At 40.2% G+C, this 14,308-nt stretch overlaps 1 protein-coding gene across 1 annotated transcript in view; it reads right to left on the reverse strand.

Annotated features, from left to right (window-relative positions):
- The window catches only part of TMEM218 (transmembrane protein 218), a 519,645-nt gene extending 508,913 nt beyond the window's left edge, over positions 1-10,732 (reverse strand). Inside the window, exon 1 of the mRNA XM_044081205.1 lies at positions 10,623-10,732. Within this exon, the coding sequence (XP_043937140.1) occupies positions 10,623-10,732 (110 nt within the window). The remainder of the gene's footprint in view (positions 1-10,622) is intronic.
- Positions 10,733-14,308: the final 3,576 nt, after the last annotated feature.

Consider the following 14,308-nt stretch of genomic DNA (forward strand, 5'->3'; position numbering starts at 1 on the left):
GGGAGGGTAACCAGGACTGCAACAATGAATACACTCAAACATCTACATTTATGGTAAGAGTACACAACTGTACTATGTTCTTCATGTTTCACTGTTGCAGTCATTACATTTGAGTAGATTCCCAAAGCTATGGTTGGGAGGAGGAGTTAATATAGCATTAGGGCCAGCTATAAGGACCTGAAAGACTGCAGTGGCAAAGCCAGTTCTGGATTTAGAGAAAATTGGCAAATGATAATGCTTGGTGAAAGTATGTACAGAACTCCAGGGAGCAACTTCTAGGATGTCCCTGGTAGGAACACCTCTGAGAAAGGCTGCAGAAGTAGATGCAGCCCTGGTGGAGAGAGGTATGATCCCCTGGGGGATAGGTTTTCCGTGATGCTTATAGCAGAAATGAATGCAATGGCTTATCCATTTAGAAATGGTTTGTTTTGAAATAGCCTTCCCCTCTGCCCTTCTGCAGCAAAATGCTACCTTCAGTTGTTCAGATTTTCTTCAAGGTTTAGTCTTGTCCAAGTAGAATCTAAGTTGTCTGTGCACATCCAAGGAATGCAAAATCCGTTCCCCTTTGTTCTGTGGACTGGGAAAGAAGGTTGGCAAATGAATGGACTGTAAGAGCCACACTGGATACCACCTTGGGCATGAAGGATGGATTGGTCCGGAGTGACATGAAAGATGATGAAAGGCTCCACTGCCATAAGGGCCTGTAATTCAGATAAACTTCTAGCTGAAGTGATTGCTAAAAGGAAAGCTGTTTTCCAAGAAAGAATTTTTGAGTCTACAGTAGCAGCTGGCTCGAAAGGAGGTAGAGTGAGTTTCTCCAATACAAAGTTAAGGTCCCAGGCAGGGGTTGGAGCTCTCCTGGGTGGTCTCAGATTTTTGGCCCCTCTGAGGTACTGCTTGAGTAGAGGATGAGAGAAGAGGGGCGGTTCTGTGTTATAATGAGCTGAAATGGCTGAGGCATGGATTTTAATGGAGGAAAAAGACAGGCCCTTATGAAGCATCTCAGTTAAGTATTGCAAAATCTGAGGTAAATTAGGTGCTGCTGTGCTCATCCCTTGAGATTGGTTCCAGGCACAGAATCTTTTCCATTTTTCAGCATAAGATATTCTAGTACTAGGCCTCCTTGACTCCAAGATGACATCCATCACAGGTTTGCTGAGGGATGATAAGGGTGAGTTTAAGTAATTAGCCAGGCTGCAAGGTTCAATGTTGGAAGCGGAGGGTGCAGAATCTGGATCTCCTGCTGAGACAGCAGGGAAGGGGTCTGAGGCAAGTGCCATGGAGATAACTGTGACACACTGCGCAGGAGGGGGTACCAGTGTTGGCGTGGCCAGTCTGGCCAATCAAAATCATCCTTGGTTTGTCCCGTTTGACTTTTAGTAGAACTTTGGAGAGCAGAGGCAATGGGGGGAAGGCGAAGACTGATAGGTTTTTCCAGCTGAAGGACAGAGCATCCACTTTCCAGGCTTGTTTGTGGGGAGTCCTTGTGCAAAACTTGTCCAATTGGTAGTTCTGGAGGGAGGCAAATAGGTCTATATCTGGGCTCCCCCATTCGCTTGTCAACATGTTGAAAATCTTTGGTTCCAGTTTTCACTAATGTGGGTCCATGAGGTTTCTGCTTAGTCCGTCTGCCAGTGTATTTAATTTTCCTGGCAGGAATTGAGCTTGTAGGTGCACTTGGTAGCTCAAGGCTATGTTCCACAATGCCATGGCTAGTCTACAGAGGGGGTACGAATGTGTACCCCCCTGCTTGTTTATGTACCACATAACCGTGGTGTTGTCCGTCTTTACCATTAGCTGTCCTGGAAGAATGTAGTCCTTGAAGGCTGTCAGAGCATTCTGTGCACCTAACATTTCTTTTTGATTGATATGCAGGTGCATTTGACTTGGGTTCCATTTGCCCTGAATGCACTTCCCTGCCAGGTGAGCTCCCCATGCATAGTCTGATGCGTCTGTTGTTAGGGTTTGGGTGGCAGGGGGTAGTGTGAATGGTAGTCCCTTGTTTTGGTGGCAGGCCTCTGCCCACCAGAGGAACTCTAGGCGTAGGCAAGGTATGACAGGAATCATTGTTTCTAGGCAGTGAGAATGTTGACTCCATAAGCTTTTTAGATAGTACTGTAGTCTCCTCATATGCAGTCTTGCATATGGAATTAGAAGAATGCATGAGGCCATGAACCCCAAGGCTTGCAGTATTTGTCTTGCAGATAGCAGGGTTTTTGTGGCCACTTGTTTGAAATAGGTTATCAAATGAATTGCTTTTCTGACGTGAGGTAAGCCATCTGGGAAGTTGTATTCAAGCTTGCTCCCAGGAATGTAATCTGTTGACAGGGTACCAGTTGTGATTTATTTTCATTTATGGTGTACCCCAGACAAGTTACAACCCTTTTTACAAACGCCAGATGATTCAAAAGTATGCCCTGGCTTTCTGCCTGAATTAGACAATCGTCCAGGTTTGGGTATATCTGAATACCTCTTTGCCTGCAAAATGCAATAACTGGAGCCAGGCACTTTGTGAATACCCTGGGTGCAGTAGACAAGCCAAAGGGCAGTGCAGAGAACTGACAATGCATGTAGCCTGCTTTGAAGCGTAGGTATCTTCTGCAAGATTCCCTGATTGTGATGTGCAGGTATGCTTCTTTTAAATCTAGTGGTGCCAACCAGGCGTCTTTGCCTAGCATAGGAAGTAATTGGTGAAGAGTCAGCATCTTGAATTTTGGAATCTCAGAGTAGACATGTCTAGGACTGGATGCCAAGATTTGTCTTTTCTGGATACCAGGAAAAGTCTGGAGTAGAAACCTTGTCCCTTTTCCTCGTCTGGTACCAGTTGAATAGCCCCCATGCTTAAGAGAGAAAGTACTTATTTTTGAGCCTCTGCCCATTGATTTGGGGGCAGGTCCAGCCACCCATTTGGCATTGGCAATGTGTGGAAATAAAATCTGTATCCCTGGGACACTATATTTAAAACCCATTTGCCCTGGGTTATGAGTTCCCAGTTCTTTGCATGAAGAGCAATCTTTCCCCCCAAAGGGGCGGTCAGAAGACAAGTGCTTGGAAATTTTAAAAGGAAGTCACTGAGACTGTTTACCATAGAGGGGGTGTCTTGTTATTCCCAAATTTGGAAGTAGAGGCCCCCCACTGCTTAGTTCTGACAGTCCCCTGGGACTGAAACCTGGGGTTTTTGCTGTGTCTGGGATTGGCTTGAGAAGACCTGGAAAGGACCAATTCTTACTAGGCCAGTGCCTACTAAATCTAGGAGGATGCACTTGTAAAAAAATCTAACAGTTTGCATAGATTTAGCTTCATCTTCCATCTTTTTAAGAACTTCTTCAGCCTTGTTGCCAAACAGGTGGTCCTGATTTAAAGGAGTATCCAACAATTTAGCTTTAACATGATCAGGCAAATATTGCTCCTTAAGCCAAGCATGCCTTCTAAGCACAGACCCAGTAGCAGCAGCCCTGCAAGAGGCCTCTAAAGAATCAAAACCACACTGCAAAGTATAAAAATAATAAAACAGCCACTAAGGACTAGATGTAAGCCTTCACTGTTTTAATAAAACACAAAAGCACAGAACCAAATAACTATGCGCTTTCACCAGGCATAAACCGCTAGCTTCTTCAGAGTCATTTGGTATTACAAAGAAAACATTTAAATATATAAACAATCAATTAGTTAATTGATTAATTAATGAACTAACCAACCAAAAAAAAGGTAGTTGATTAAAAAGTTCATAAATACCTACACATTCAATCACATTTGACCAACCTCATATTACCATAATACCTTTACAATAGACATTAAATAGAAACATTTTTTTTTACAGTCTCTTGTGTTAAAAGGCAGAATAACCAGTATTGTAACACATATATATTTTATATCATGTGACAATAAGCCAAATTAATATATTATTTAATACATAGTAATGACATTGCAACAATTGTCAACACTATGTATATATTTTTTATTTCCCCAAATTAAATCTGATTTGCCTTTACCTTTAAAATAGGCATCAGGGAGACACTGTCATTCAAACAAGGTGGCTTCAAGGCATTAAACCTAAGTTCCCAAGTTGTTTCCAAGGCTCCAATTTTATTATTGGTGTTGCACCCCTCTTTCACTAGTGACAACTCGATCTATAACAAAAAATACAAACTTTTTAAAATTCTTACATTTTATCGTATGTAAATAAAGTGCATTGTGCTCATCATTTCTATTGATGCACCTTAAACGTTATGAAATCCTGTCACGTAATCTACGGATGGTCTTACCTACATAAAACCCTTCACATGCAATGCAGGAGGCAACATATACAATACACTTTGTATTACAATTACATATCCCTGGACATGAAATAGTGTACTTATAGTCATTTACACATAAGTATGGACCATCATTGATGTATCTACACCATTTACACATGCCACATTTTTTTCATAAGTGACTTTCTTCGAACATTGGCTTCTCTTTCAAGAATACTTTTTAAGTTGTTCCCTCTACTGTAAACTATCAATGGTTCTTGACCTACAGTTTCTTTGATATTATCACTTAAACAGAATATCCAAGCATTCCTCAAGCATGTCACCAAATCATGAGTCCTGTCATTGTATTTTAATACAAACATGGCACCTAGTTTTTCATGGTTGACTTCATTTGGAGTCCTAGATGTTACATTCCGCAAAATAGGAATGTAACATTTCTCTTTTTCTCATAATCTCTCTTTTGGTGTTTAGTAATAATTTTAAGGGATATCCCCTATCTAAGAACATTCCTATCAATTTATACATTTCCTCTTTAAAGGTTAAGTTGTCACTAACCAACCTAGATGTTCTCACCATCTCTCCCTTTACGATTCCTTTTCTTTGGTGGTAGGGGTGACAACTACTGAAATGTAAAAGTGAGTTTGAATATGACTCTTTTCTGTAGATATTACTACACAAGCCTTTCTTTAATCTTTAACTTTGAGAAATTATGTACAAAATTTAGAGCAATACAGTTGGATAATTTATTTTTAAAGAAATCTATGGCCTTCAACCAAGTGCCGAAAGGACTGCGATTATGGAAACTTCCTATGGGAGTGGAAGAAGGGACTGTAGCCTATCGTGAACTGATTTCGCTGTATAACAAAACAGGTAGGGAAATGTTAAATATTATTATATGTAATAATGAGACAAAACTGGCCAAACTGCAAGAGGACATTAACAGTCTTAATGTAAGCATTACTAATGACTTATTATTCTCTCAACAAAAACAAAGTTTTGAAAAAGTGCTCGAGTGTTGAGACTTTTGTCAATAAAAATCTCACTATTAAACATAAAAAAGCTTAATAGAGACACTCTTGACTACAAGAACAACTGTGCCTACCCACCGGACACTAAACAAAAAGCTAATAAATGCTTGGTCAATGAACGGTCAGCTAGTGTTGTACAGAATAACTTTGACGAAAACACTGACCCAGATGAATGTTTTTTAGAACATCAGACCGAGTTGAGGAGGTCGGAGAGACTAAAACAGGAGACAAACAGGCAGGAATGTACAATACCAGTATTGGAATGGTCGAGGGGGGAGGGGAACAGAAGGGGTTATCATTAATGACTTGTGACAATTTTATGAAAATGGAAACTAATGCTTATTCTGATGATGTAGTGCATACTCATAACAGTATTGATGTTTTTGAAACATTGAATAGTATTGATGGTTTTGAAACACTGAATGATCACCACGTGTCTACAATGTATTCTAACAATGAATGTGAAATGGATAATTTTAGTTTTGTGAATTCCAACTATTTTGGGGACGATACATGCCCTAATATAAACAATACATCTATGGTTTACAATGTGCTAAAGAAACATGGTTTTCATATCTATAATTATACAGACATGGAAATATGTGATGTTCATTTTGAATTACTGAGTAAGGGCACAAATTTTGTACCTACTTTTAGATTGGATGTTGCTCAAGTTTTGGTTAATCTTAAATGTTTTACGAGACAGTTAAATTTAAAAATGTTTTTTTCTAATGGTAGTAACAACACCATTGAAACTGAACTGGCTATGCCCCTTAAGAAAATAAGTACTTTTATCCCCCACCAAACCCTGAGGTTCTTACCTTAGAGAGATGTGTTGAAGCTGAATTTAGAAAGACTTTAATACAAGATAGATATGTTACGGACAATTTTAAAAAAGAAGAAAGACTGTTTATGAGAAACTTGCATCAAAACCAACAATACAGGTTTATGAAACCAGACAAGGGTTGGGGGATGATGATTATGACTAAGATAGATTATTGTAGTAGAATGATCCAAATTCTTAATAATGAGTCAACTTACTGTAGAGTATCTAAAAATGAAGTAAATAGAGCCTACTTAAAGATAGACCTTTTCTTACAGGATGCACTATTTCAAGGCCTAATCAATGAAGTAGAGTATAATTATTTAACAGTAAAATCTCCAACTCTACCAGTTATTTTTGGGATTCCCATGGTCCACAAAGAAATTAGCAACCCTCCATTTAGACAGATTGTTGCAGCTAGGGGTTCTAAGACAGAACCCCTAGCTTCCTTTGTGGACACTTGGTCAGAAACAGCAGTAGAAGAGGCTGTGCATATATTGACAGACTCATGGCATTGCCTTGAGAGGCTTAGGGAAGTTAAAGACAACAATAGTTATGTTTTTGTGACAGTGGATGTGGTCAACTTATTCACTGTCATTCCCCATGAACAGGGATTGGCTATGTTCCATGAAAGTCTCTCAAGAAGTAAAACGACAGATAGACCTTATGGAAATTACATTAAAAAACAACTTTATTAGTTTTGAGGGTGTAATCTATCAGCAGTTAAATGGTGTAGCAATGGGAGATAAATGTGCCCCTGTTTTTTCCAACTTGGTACTACTTGCATGGAAGAACCTTTTTATTTTTCCATCCACATTTAAAGATAATATTCTTTTATACAACAGATTTTTGGATGATGTATTAATTTTATGGAAAGGAGATGAAATTTCTATAGTAGAGTTCACTGACTATTTAAACGCCACAACAGATTTTTTTAAATTTACTTATTCATGGCACAATGAAGAGATTAATTTCCTGGACATAACTATAAAGAAAACATCACAAGGCTTGTGTAGTACTATCTACAGAAAAGAGTCATATTCGAAATCACTTTTACATTTCAATAGTTGTCACCCCCACCACCAAAGAAAAGGAATCATAAAGGGACAGATGGTGAGAACATCTAGGTTGGTTAGTGACAACTTAACCTTTAAAGAGGAAATGTATAAATTGATAGGAATGTTCTTAGATAGGGGATATCCCTTAAAATTATTACTAAACACCAAAAGACAGATTATGAGAAAAAGAGAAACGTTACATTCCTATTTTGCGGAATGTAACATCTAGTACTCCAAATGAAGTCAACCATGAAAAACTAGGTGCCATGTTTGTATTAAAATACAATGACAGGACTCATGATTTGGTGACATGCTTGAGGAATGCTTGGATATTCTGTTTAAGTGATAATATCAAAGAAACTCTAGGTCAAGAACCATTGATAGTTTACAGTAGAGGGAACAACTTAAAAGGTATTCTTGAAGCCAATGTTCAAAGAAAATCACTTATGAAAAAATGTGGCATGTGTAGACGGTGTAGATACATCAATGATGGTCCATACTTATGTGTAAATGACTATAAGTACACTATTTCATGTCCAGGGATATGTAATTGTAATACAAAATGTATTGTACATGTTGCCTCCTGCATTTCATATGAAGGGTTTTATGTAGGTAAGACCATCCGTAGATTACGTGACAGGATTTCAGAACATTTAAGGTGCATCAATAGAAATGATGAGCACAATGCACTTTATTTACATACGAAAAAATGTAAGAATTTTAAAAAATTTGTATTTTTTGTTATAGATAGAGTTGTCACTAGTGAAAGGGGGGTGCAACACCAATAATAAAATTGGAGCCTTGGAAACAACTTGGCAACTTAGGCTTAATGCCTTGAAGCCACCTGGTTTGAATGACAGTGTCTCCCTGATGCCTATTTTAAAGTTAAAGGCAAATCAGATTTAATTTGGGGAAATAAAAAATATATACAGTGTTGACAATTGTTGCAATGTCATTACTATGTATTAAATAATATATTAATTTGGCTACTTACTGTCACATGATAAAAAATATATATGTGTTACAATACTGGTTATTCTGCCTTTTAACACAAGAGACTGTAAAAAATGTTTTGTTTCTATTTAATGTCTATTGTAAAGTTATTATGGTAATATGAGGTTGATTGAATGTGTGGGTATTTATGAAGAACTTTTTAATCAACTACCTTTTTTTGGCTGGTTAGTTCATTAATTAATCAATTAACTAATTGATTGTTTATATATTTAAATGTTTTCTTTGTAATACCAAATGACTCTGAAGAAGCCAGCGGTTTATGCCTGGTGAAAGCGCTTAGTTATTTGGTTCTGTGCTTTTGTGTTTTATTAAAACAGTGAAGACTTACGTCTAGTCCTTAGTGGCTGTTTGATTATTTTTATCTTTAGTTCAAAGTGTTTTACTCTATCCGTTTGGATTTTGTTTGTGATACATTGCAAAGTAGGTTTTCCAACTTGTTCAGCAGAATGCATTAAATCCTGTAAATCTTTATTTATTTTTTATTTTTTCATTTAACATTTGTTAACTGGGAAAGTCCGACTTGGAACGAAGCCAATTTTTAGTGGAGGCCCGAGTAGAAATGCTCCAGATGCATGTCTTTGTAACGTGGGAGGAAACTGAAGCACCAGAGAAAACCCACACGAACGCAGGGAGGACATGCAGACTCCACAAAGAAGGCACCCCAGCCGAGAATCGAACTAGAGAACCTCTTGCTGTGAGGTGACAACACTACCGCTGCACCACTGCGCTGTCCCATTTATTTTCCACACAGTCCGGAATCAACATCATTTTCTGTTTAAGCAGTCCAATGACATGTTGCTGATATTTTAACATATGAAATTGGCAGTGTAAAGCTCTGGAGTCGCTATCAAAAGGGGTAGGATTTTTAGCAGTAGAAGCCTTAATGCCCTTGGGCCCCTAAGAAATAGTTTCTGGATCTGCAATAGGATTTTTGCAAAGGAACTTGTGGGAGTCAGGAACCCTGTAGTATCTGTCAGGTTTACTAGGAGCAGGAGGCAGGGAATCAGGGGACAAACCGGATTCCAAGAAAACATCATCAACAATGTCTAGTAAAGGAGGAATAGCCAAAGGCCTATGGTGAGGTAGAAGGAAATCCCTAAGCCTCTTTTTTGAATCAGAAAATTCCTGGCTTTCCCAGTGAAAATACTCCCTTAGAGTATGTACGGTTTCCCCAAAAGAAAAGTCCTCAGGAGGGGAAGCAGAGGGAATAGAATCCTCTGCATCAGAATCCTCATAAGTAGGTAAGGACAAATCCAGGTCATCAGAAGAGTCAGAAGAAACAGAATCCTGATCGGAAGATTCATAATCAAGCTCAGCCCTAGGCCTATTGGGTGGGGGGGTTGGCTAACCCTGATTAGAGTTATTAGATCTTCAGCCATTTTTATCATTTGTTTTTTAGGCATAGGGGCCTGAGCACGTGGCCTGGGCATTGGTTTTTTAGACATGGACCGAGATTTAGGCCTTCGCAATGAAGGAGGCGCTGATTTAATATGCACATCTGTAGGCCTGAATACACCCTCAGAAGCCGGTGCCTGCACAGCAGTTCCGGACCCATCCAAGGTAGAGACATCCACGGGTTCCATAGTTGAAGTATCTCACGGCATACCGGACTCCGAATGGGTCCCAGTAGAGGCCTGCGAATCAGATGTAGTGGGTTTCAGGGGCTGCGAAAGCACCTCACTAAGTACCGGCGAACTGGCTTAGGAGAAGCGTCGGCGGCAGTTTTGGACATTGGCAGCCTGTCTCTGTCTTTATCTTTGCATTTTTTTTGGAATCCCGGTAGTCGGATGGCTAACGGGATGGCATTTCTGGATAATTAAACTGAGAACCAAAATATTTAGAGGCAAAAATATACCGACGATGGATAGTGCGCCGATTAAATAAAGCACAAATCCTACAGCAAGGTACGTCGTGGTCAGGGCCTAGGCAAGGAATACAGTACGAATGAAAATCTTTATGAGGTATTTGCTTTCCACACGTAATGCAATTATTAACTTTTACTGACATCGGTAAGGAGCAAGAAAAAGTTTCCCCAACGGGGTACTTAGCTTTAAGTTGAAGACTTTGGTTCTGAAACTCGAAAACGACAATTTCAGGAGTCGGCCGACTGGCACTTGCGAACTGCTTCTGCTTCGGGCACCGCACGGCAAGAAAGACTGATGTAATGGCGTCGGCTACATGTTTTATACCCCTGACGACCTGACGTCATGGAAGAAGGGACAGCAACCAATGCAGGACCCAAGACTTTGTTAATCAGGCCGACTGAGGGCAACCTGCAGGCAGATTATCCAAATGTAATGACTGCAACAGTGAAACACGAAGAACACCAGTTTCATTTTATTTTTACTAAACACAACTTGCCAAGAAATACAGCCAAAATAAAACAGATATTTTCTGTAGAATATGTTTTAAATAAGATTATTTTTTTCTGAACATCTCTTACCTGGCTGGACCAGAGGCCTTAAATAACAGGGCACAAAGTACTAGTGCTGCAATCCAAACAACCGCTATGACAAATATCCCACTGCCGACTCCAAGAACAATGTTTGCCATGTTGCTGGATACCAAAACAATGAAAAAAAAAGGATTACAGCTAGTGTCAGACAACACAGAAATAGTATTAGAAAGCATTTCCTTAATACAATAAACACTATTTTTTTTAAAGAAACAGAGCTGCCCTGAAGCATACACAATCTCTTTGCTAGCAGTTCCTTCATCTATCCATGTAGCTTTTATTACCTAGATTCCTTTGCTGGGCTTTGCTAATTCTTACTACATAAAAGATCCACAGTACCCAACATCTTTAAGCAATAAATCTACTGAAAGGAAGGTCTGGGGGCACAGGACATACAAGGCAAGTTCACAGCATGCAATTTCTAAGGTCAACATTCTTAACCTACTTTACATTTCCCATCAACCATAAACTAATCACGCTGGATATTCACATTCCGCCCCCACCCCTGGTCAAAGAAACCACCGTGAAAAACTTTTCAAAAGCAAACTTCATGATACTTAACACAGAGGTGGAAAGTTTCAAATCCCCCATGCTAAAGGATAACGCTGCCCAAGCTGCAAAATCCTTTACTAATGTACTCTATGGGCACCTACAAGAATGCATGGATTGTGCTATCCCAAGCAAAACCAAGACTCACTCAACCAAGAAAACGAAACCACTCTGGTGGACCTCTGTCATAAACAAGCTATACAACAGAAAGAGGAAACTAGTACAGAAAAAAGTAAAATCCCAAGAAGGAAAGGCATCCCTGATCAGTATCAGCAAGAAACTCCGATCCCTCATAAAATCATACAAGGCTAGCTTTAAAAGAAAAATTGCCAAGGACTCCAAAGAGAACCACAAGGCATTCTTTAGCTATGTCAAGAATCTAAGTGGCAATTCCTAGATCTGCTCGGAGTTAGTGCAGAATGGCACAAAATACACTGTACACTATACCGCCAACATCCTGACAGACAGGTTCAGTGCAAACTTCACCCCCCCTCACCCCCAAAAGGTCCCATAACCATACCAGAAGAATGTAGTGCCCCTGAAATCACAGAAAACAGCGCTCTCCAAAGCCAAAAAAACAGCATCAATGGGACTGGACGGTGTCCCAGGCTGCGTCCTACATGAGCTCAAAGATGAACTAACCCCTCACCTAAACACACTGCTCAAACTCAGCCTCTCCACAGGCTACGTGCCCACAGAGTGGCACACAGCAACAGTTATTCCACTCCACACAGGTGGAGCCACAACAGACCCCGGGAACTATCGCCCTATAAGCCTGACTAGCTTGGTCTGCAAGGCTATGGAGAGCATCATCATGGATCTCTAACAGAGACATTGGGAACCTCCAAACACTGGACCCTACCCAGTTCGGCTTTGTTAAGGGCAGCTCATGCCTCCTAAACCTGGTGGACTTCTTTGAGACAGTTACCAACGCTATAGACAAGGGAAATGTGGTCCAAACAGCCTAGACCTCACAAAGGCCTTCAACACCATTCCCCATTCTGGTATTATAGACAAGCTCACCAGCCTGAACATAAACCCCATGTCACGAGATGGGTTGCCAACTGGCTCACGGACAGAACCCACAAGGTAAGAGTTGCGGGAGCTAGGTCTGACTCTAAACCGGTTACAAGTGGGATTCCCCAGGGCTCAGTCCTAGGACCCCTCCTGTTCGGCATATACTTCTCAGAGGTACAGGCAAGCACAGGAGGACTATGGCTGACCAGGTTCACAGACAACTGCAAACTAGGGGCTATAACTGACTCTCCGGCTGACACAGACATCCTCCAAAAGGGTCTCACGGAGACAGATACCTGGTGTCAAAACCATGACCTCAAGCTAAATGCCAAAATGTGCATAGTCATCCCCTTTGGAAAAAACAAAGTACCCACAAATTACCACAGAGGTGGTAGCCCCCTAAATACGGAAGACAAAATAAGGGATCTGGGGACCCAAGTATATAGTAATCTCTCCTTTGACAATCACATTGCCAAAGTGGTTAGAAAATCCTTCTATGTGTCCCACCTAATCACAAAAGGGTTTGCATCCAGATCAAAAGAGGTCATTGTGCCCCTCTACGCATCACTCATTAGACCCATCACAGAGTATAATACCCCATTTGGGATGTACCTTACAAGACACCTACAACAGCTGAAAAGACCACACAAGTACCTCACCAAGAGGATCACTGGCCTCAAACAGATGCCCGACTGAAGAAACTCCAGCTGGACTCCATTGCATACCGCCTATTCAGAGGTGATCTCTGCCTGACATACAAGGCCATGTCCAACCCAGAATTGATGGGCATGCTCCACCTAAAGAAAACCATATCCCCTCGAGCCAGACGCTCTAGGGATCTAAACCTCACCACAATAATAAATAGGACGTGCTGGAGGGATACATTCCTGTCCCAGAGACTTCCCATGCTCTGGAACAAGATTACAATCTACATTAGGCAGAGCTCCTCACTAACACTCTTCAAGAGAAACCATGACGAGTGGATGGGAAACAGGAAGTTTACCCCGGGGATCATTTCAGTGGCTCTGCTGGACAGAGGCTCAGGGAACTAATCTAAGGGGGTGGTGAAAGCCAACACATTCTGGCTAGACTTATAAATGTCTTTGGGCAGATAACTTAGTACCTACCTATGAACCTATAATAATCCTACAGAAGCAATATGAAGTCCCAGGCAGACCATATACCAAGCCTAGGTCTGATTTATTCTGGTATCAAAAGAATATGGCCTCAACTATTTTTTTTTTTAACTGCATGTACAGGTGCATGAACTGAACCACTGAGGCTCTTTTTCATTTACAACCTTCTTACATACAAGTAATAAATACAAAATGAAATAAACCCAAAACAAACAAAAAAAAAAAAGTAGTTTAGGATCAACATCAAACATCAAGTTAAACAATAACTACAATGGAAAGATGTCATTGGTAACCAAAAAATATATATATATCTGACATACTTGGACCATCAGCAAATGGTTACAAATATACTGTAACAATGAATAATACAATAAAACTATGAATACACAAATCAAGAGAGACTTTCAATCAGTAGTACTGAAAATTAGTGAACAAGTCTTGGAGGTATATGATACTACAGATCAAAGGTGAGATTGATGTACAGAAAGCAATGTAACTGTATCATAATGAGCCACAGTATGCCATTACCAATTACAAAAAAAAAAAATTCAGAGCATGTCTAACAATCAAATCTCTAAGATTACTAAACAGACTACTGGCAGAAAACATTTACCAACCATAGCATTAGGTAGGTAGCTGACCATTTTTATCAATAGCTTATATGTAGAGAGGGTAGCACAGTGGTGCAGTGAGGAAAGTACAACTGAGCAAGTCCTACTTACCTGTGACACTAGATTTTCAAATTTCACACTGCCTCAGTGACATATGGGTTTCGGGCCTGCACAAACCCCACGCTGGCAGCTTTCCAGAGCTCAGAATCCCCTCTTATGGCTCTCTGTGATAGGAGATTAGCCAAACTTCTCTCATAGGGGAAGCCTAATGCCTGCCACAGACAGTCAGTTATTAAGGCTTTTAAAGCTAACTAGGACAAATTAAAAAGGACTGTAGGCAAGAACTGTCTGAAACCAACCA

The sequence above is a fragment of the Protopterus annectens genome, chromosome 8.part0 (genome assembly GCF_019279795.1).
Source record: "Protopterus annectens isolate FY-2018-M chromosome 8.part0, PAN1.0, whole genome shotgun sequence".
In the NCBI taxonomy this organism is placed as follows: Eukaryota; Metazoa; Chordata; order Ceratodontiformes; family Protopteridae; genus Protopterus; species Protopterus annectens.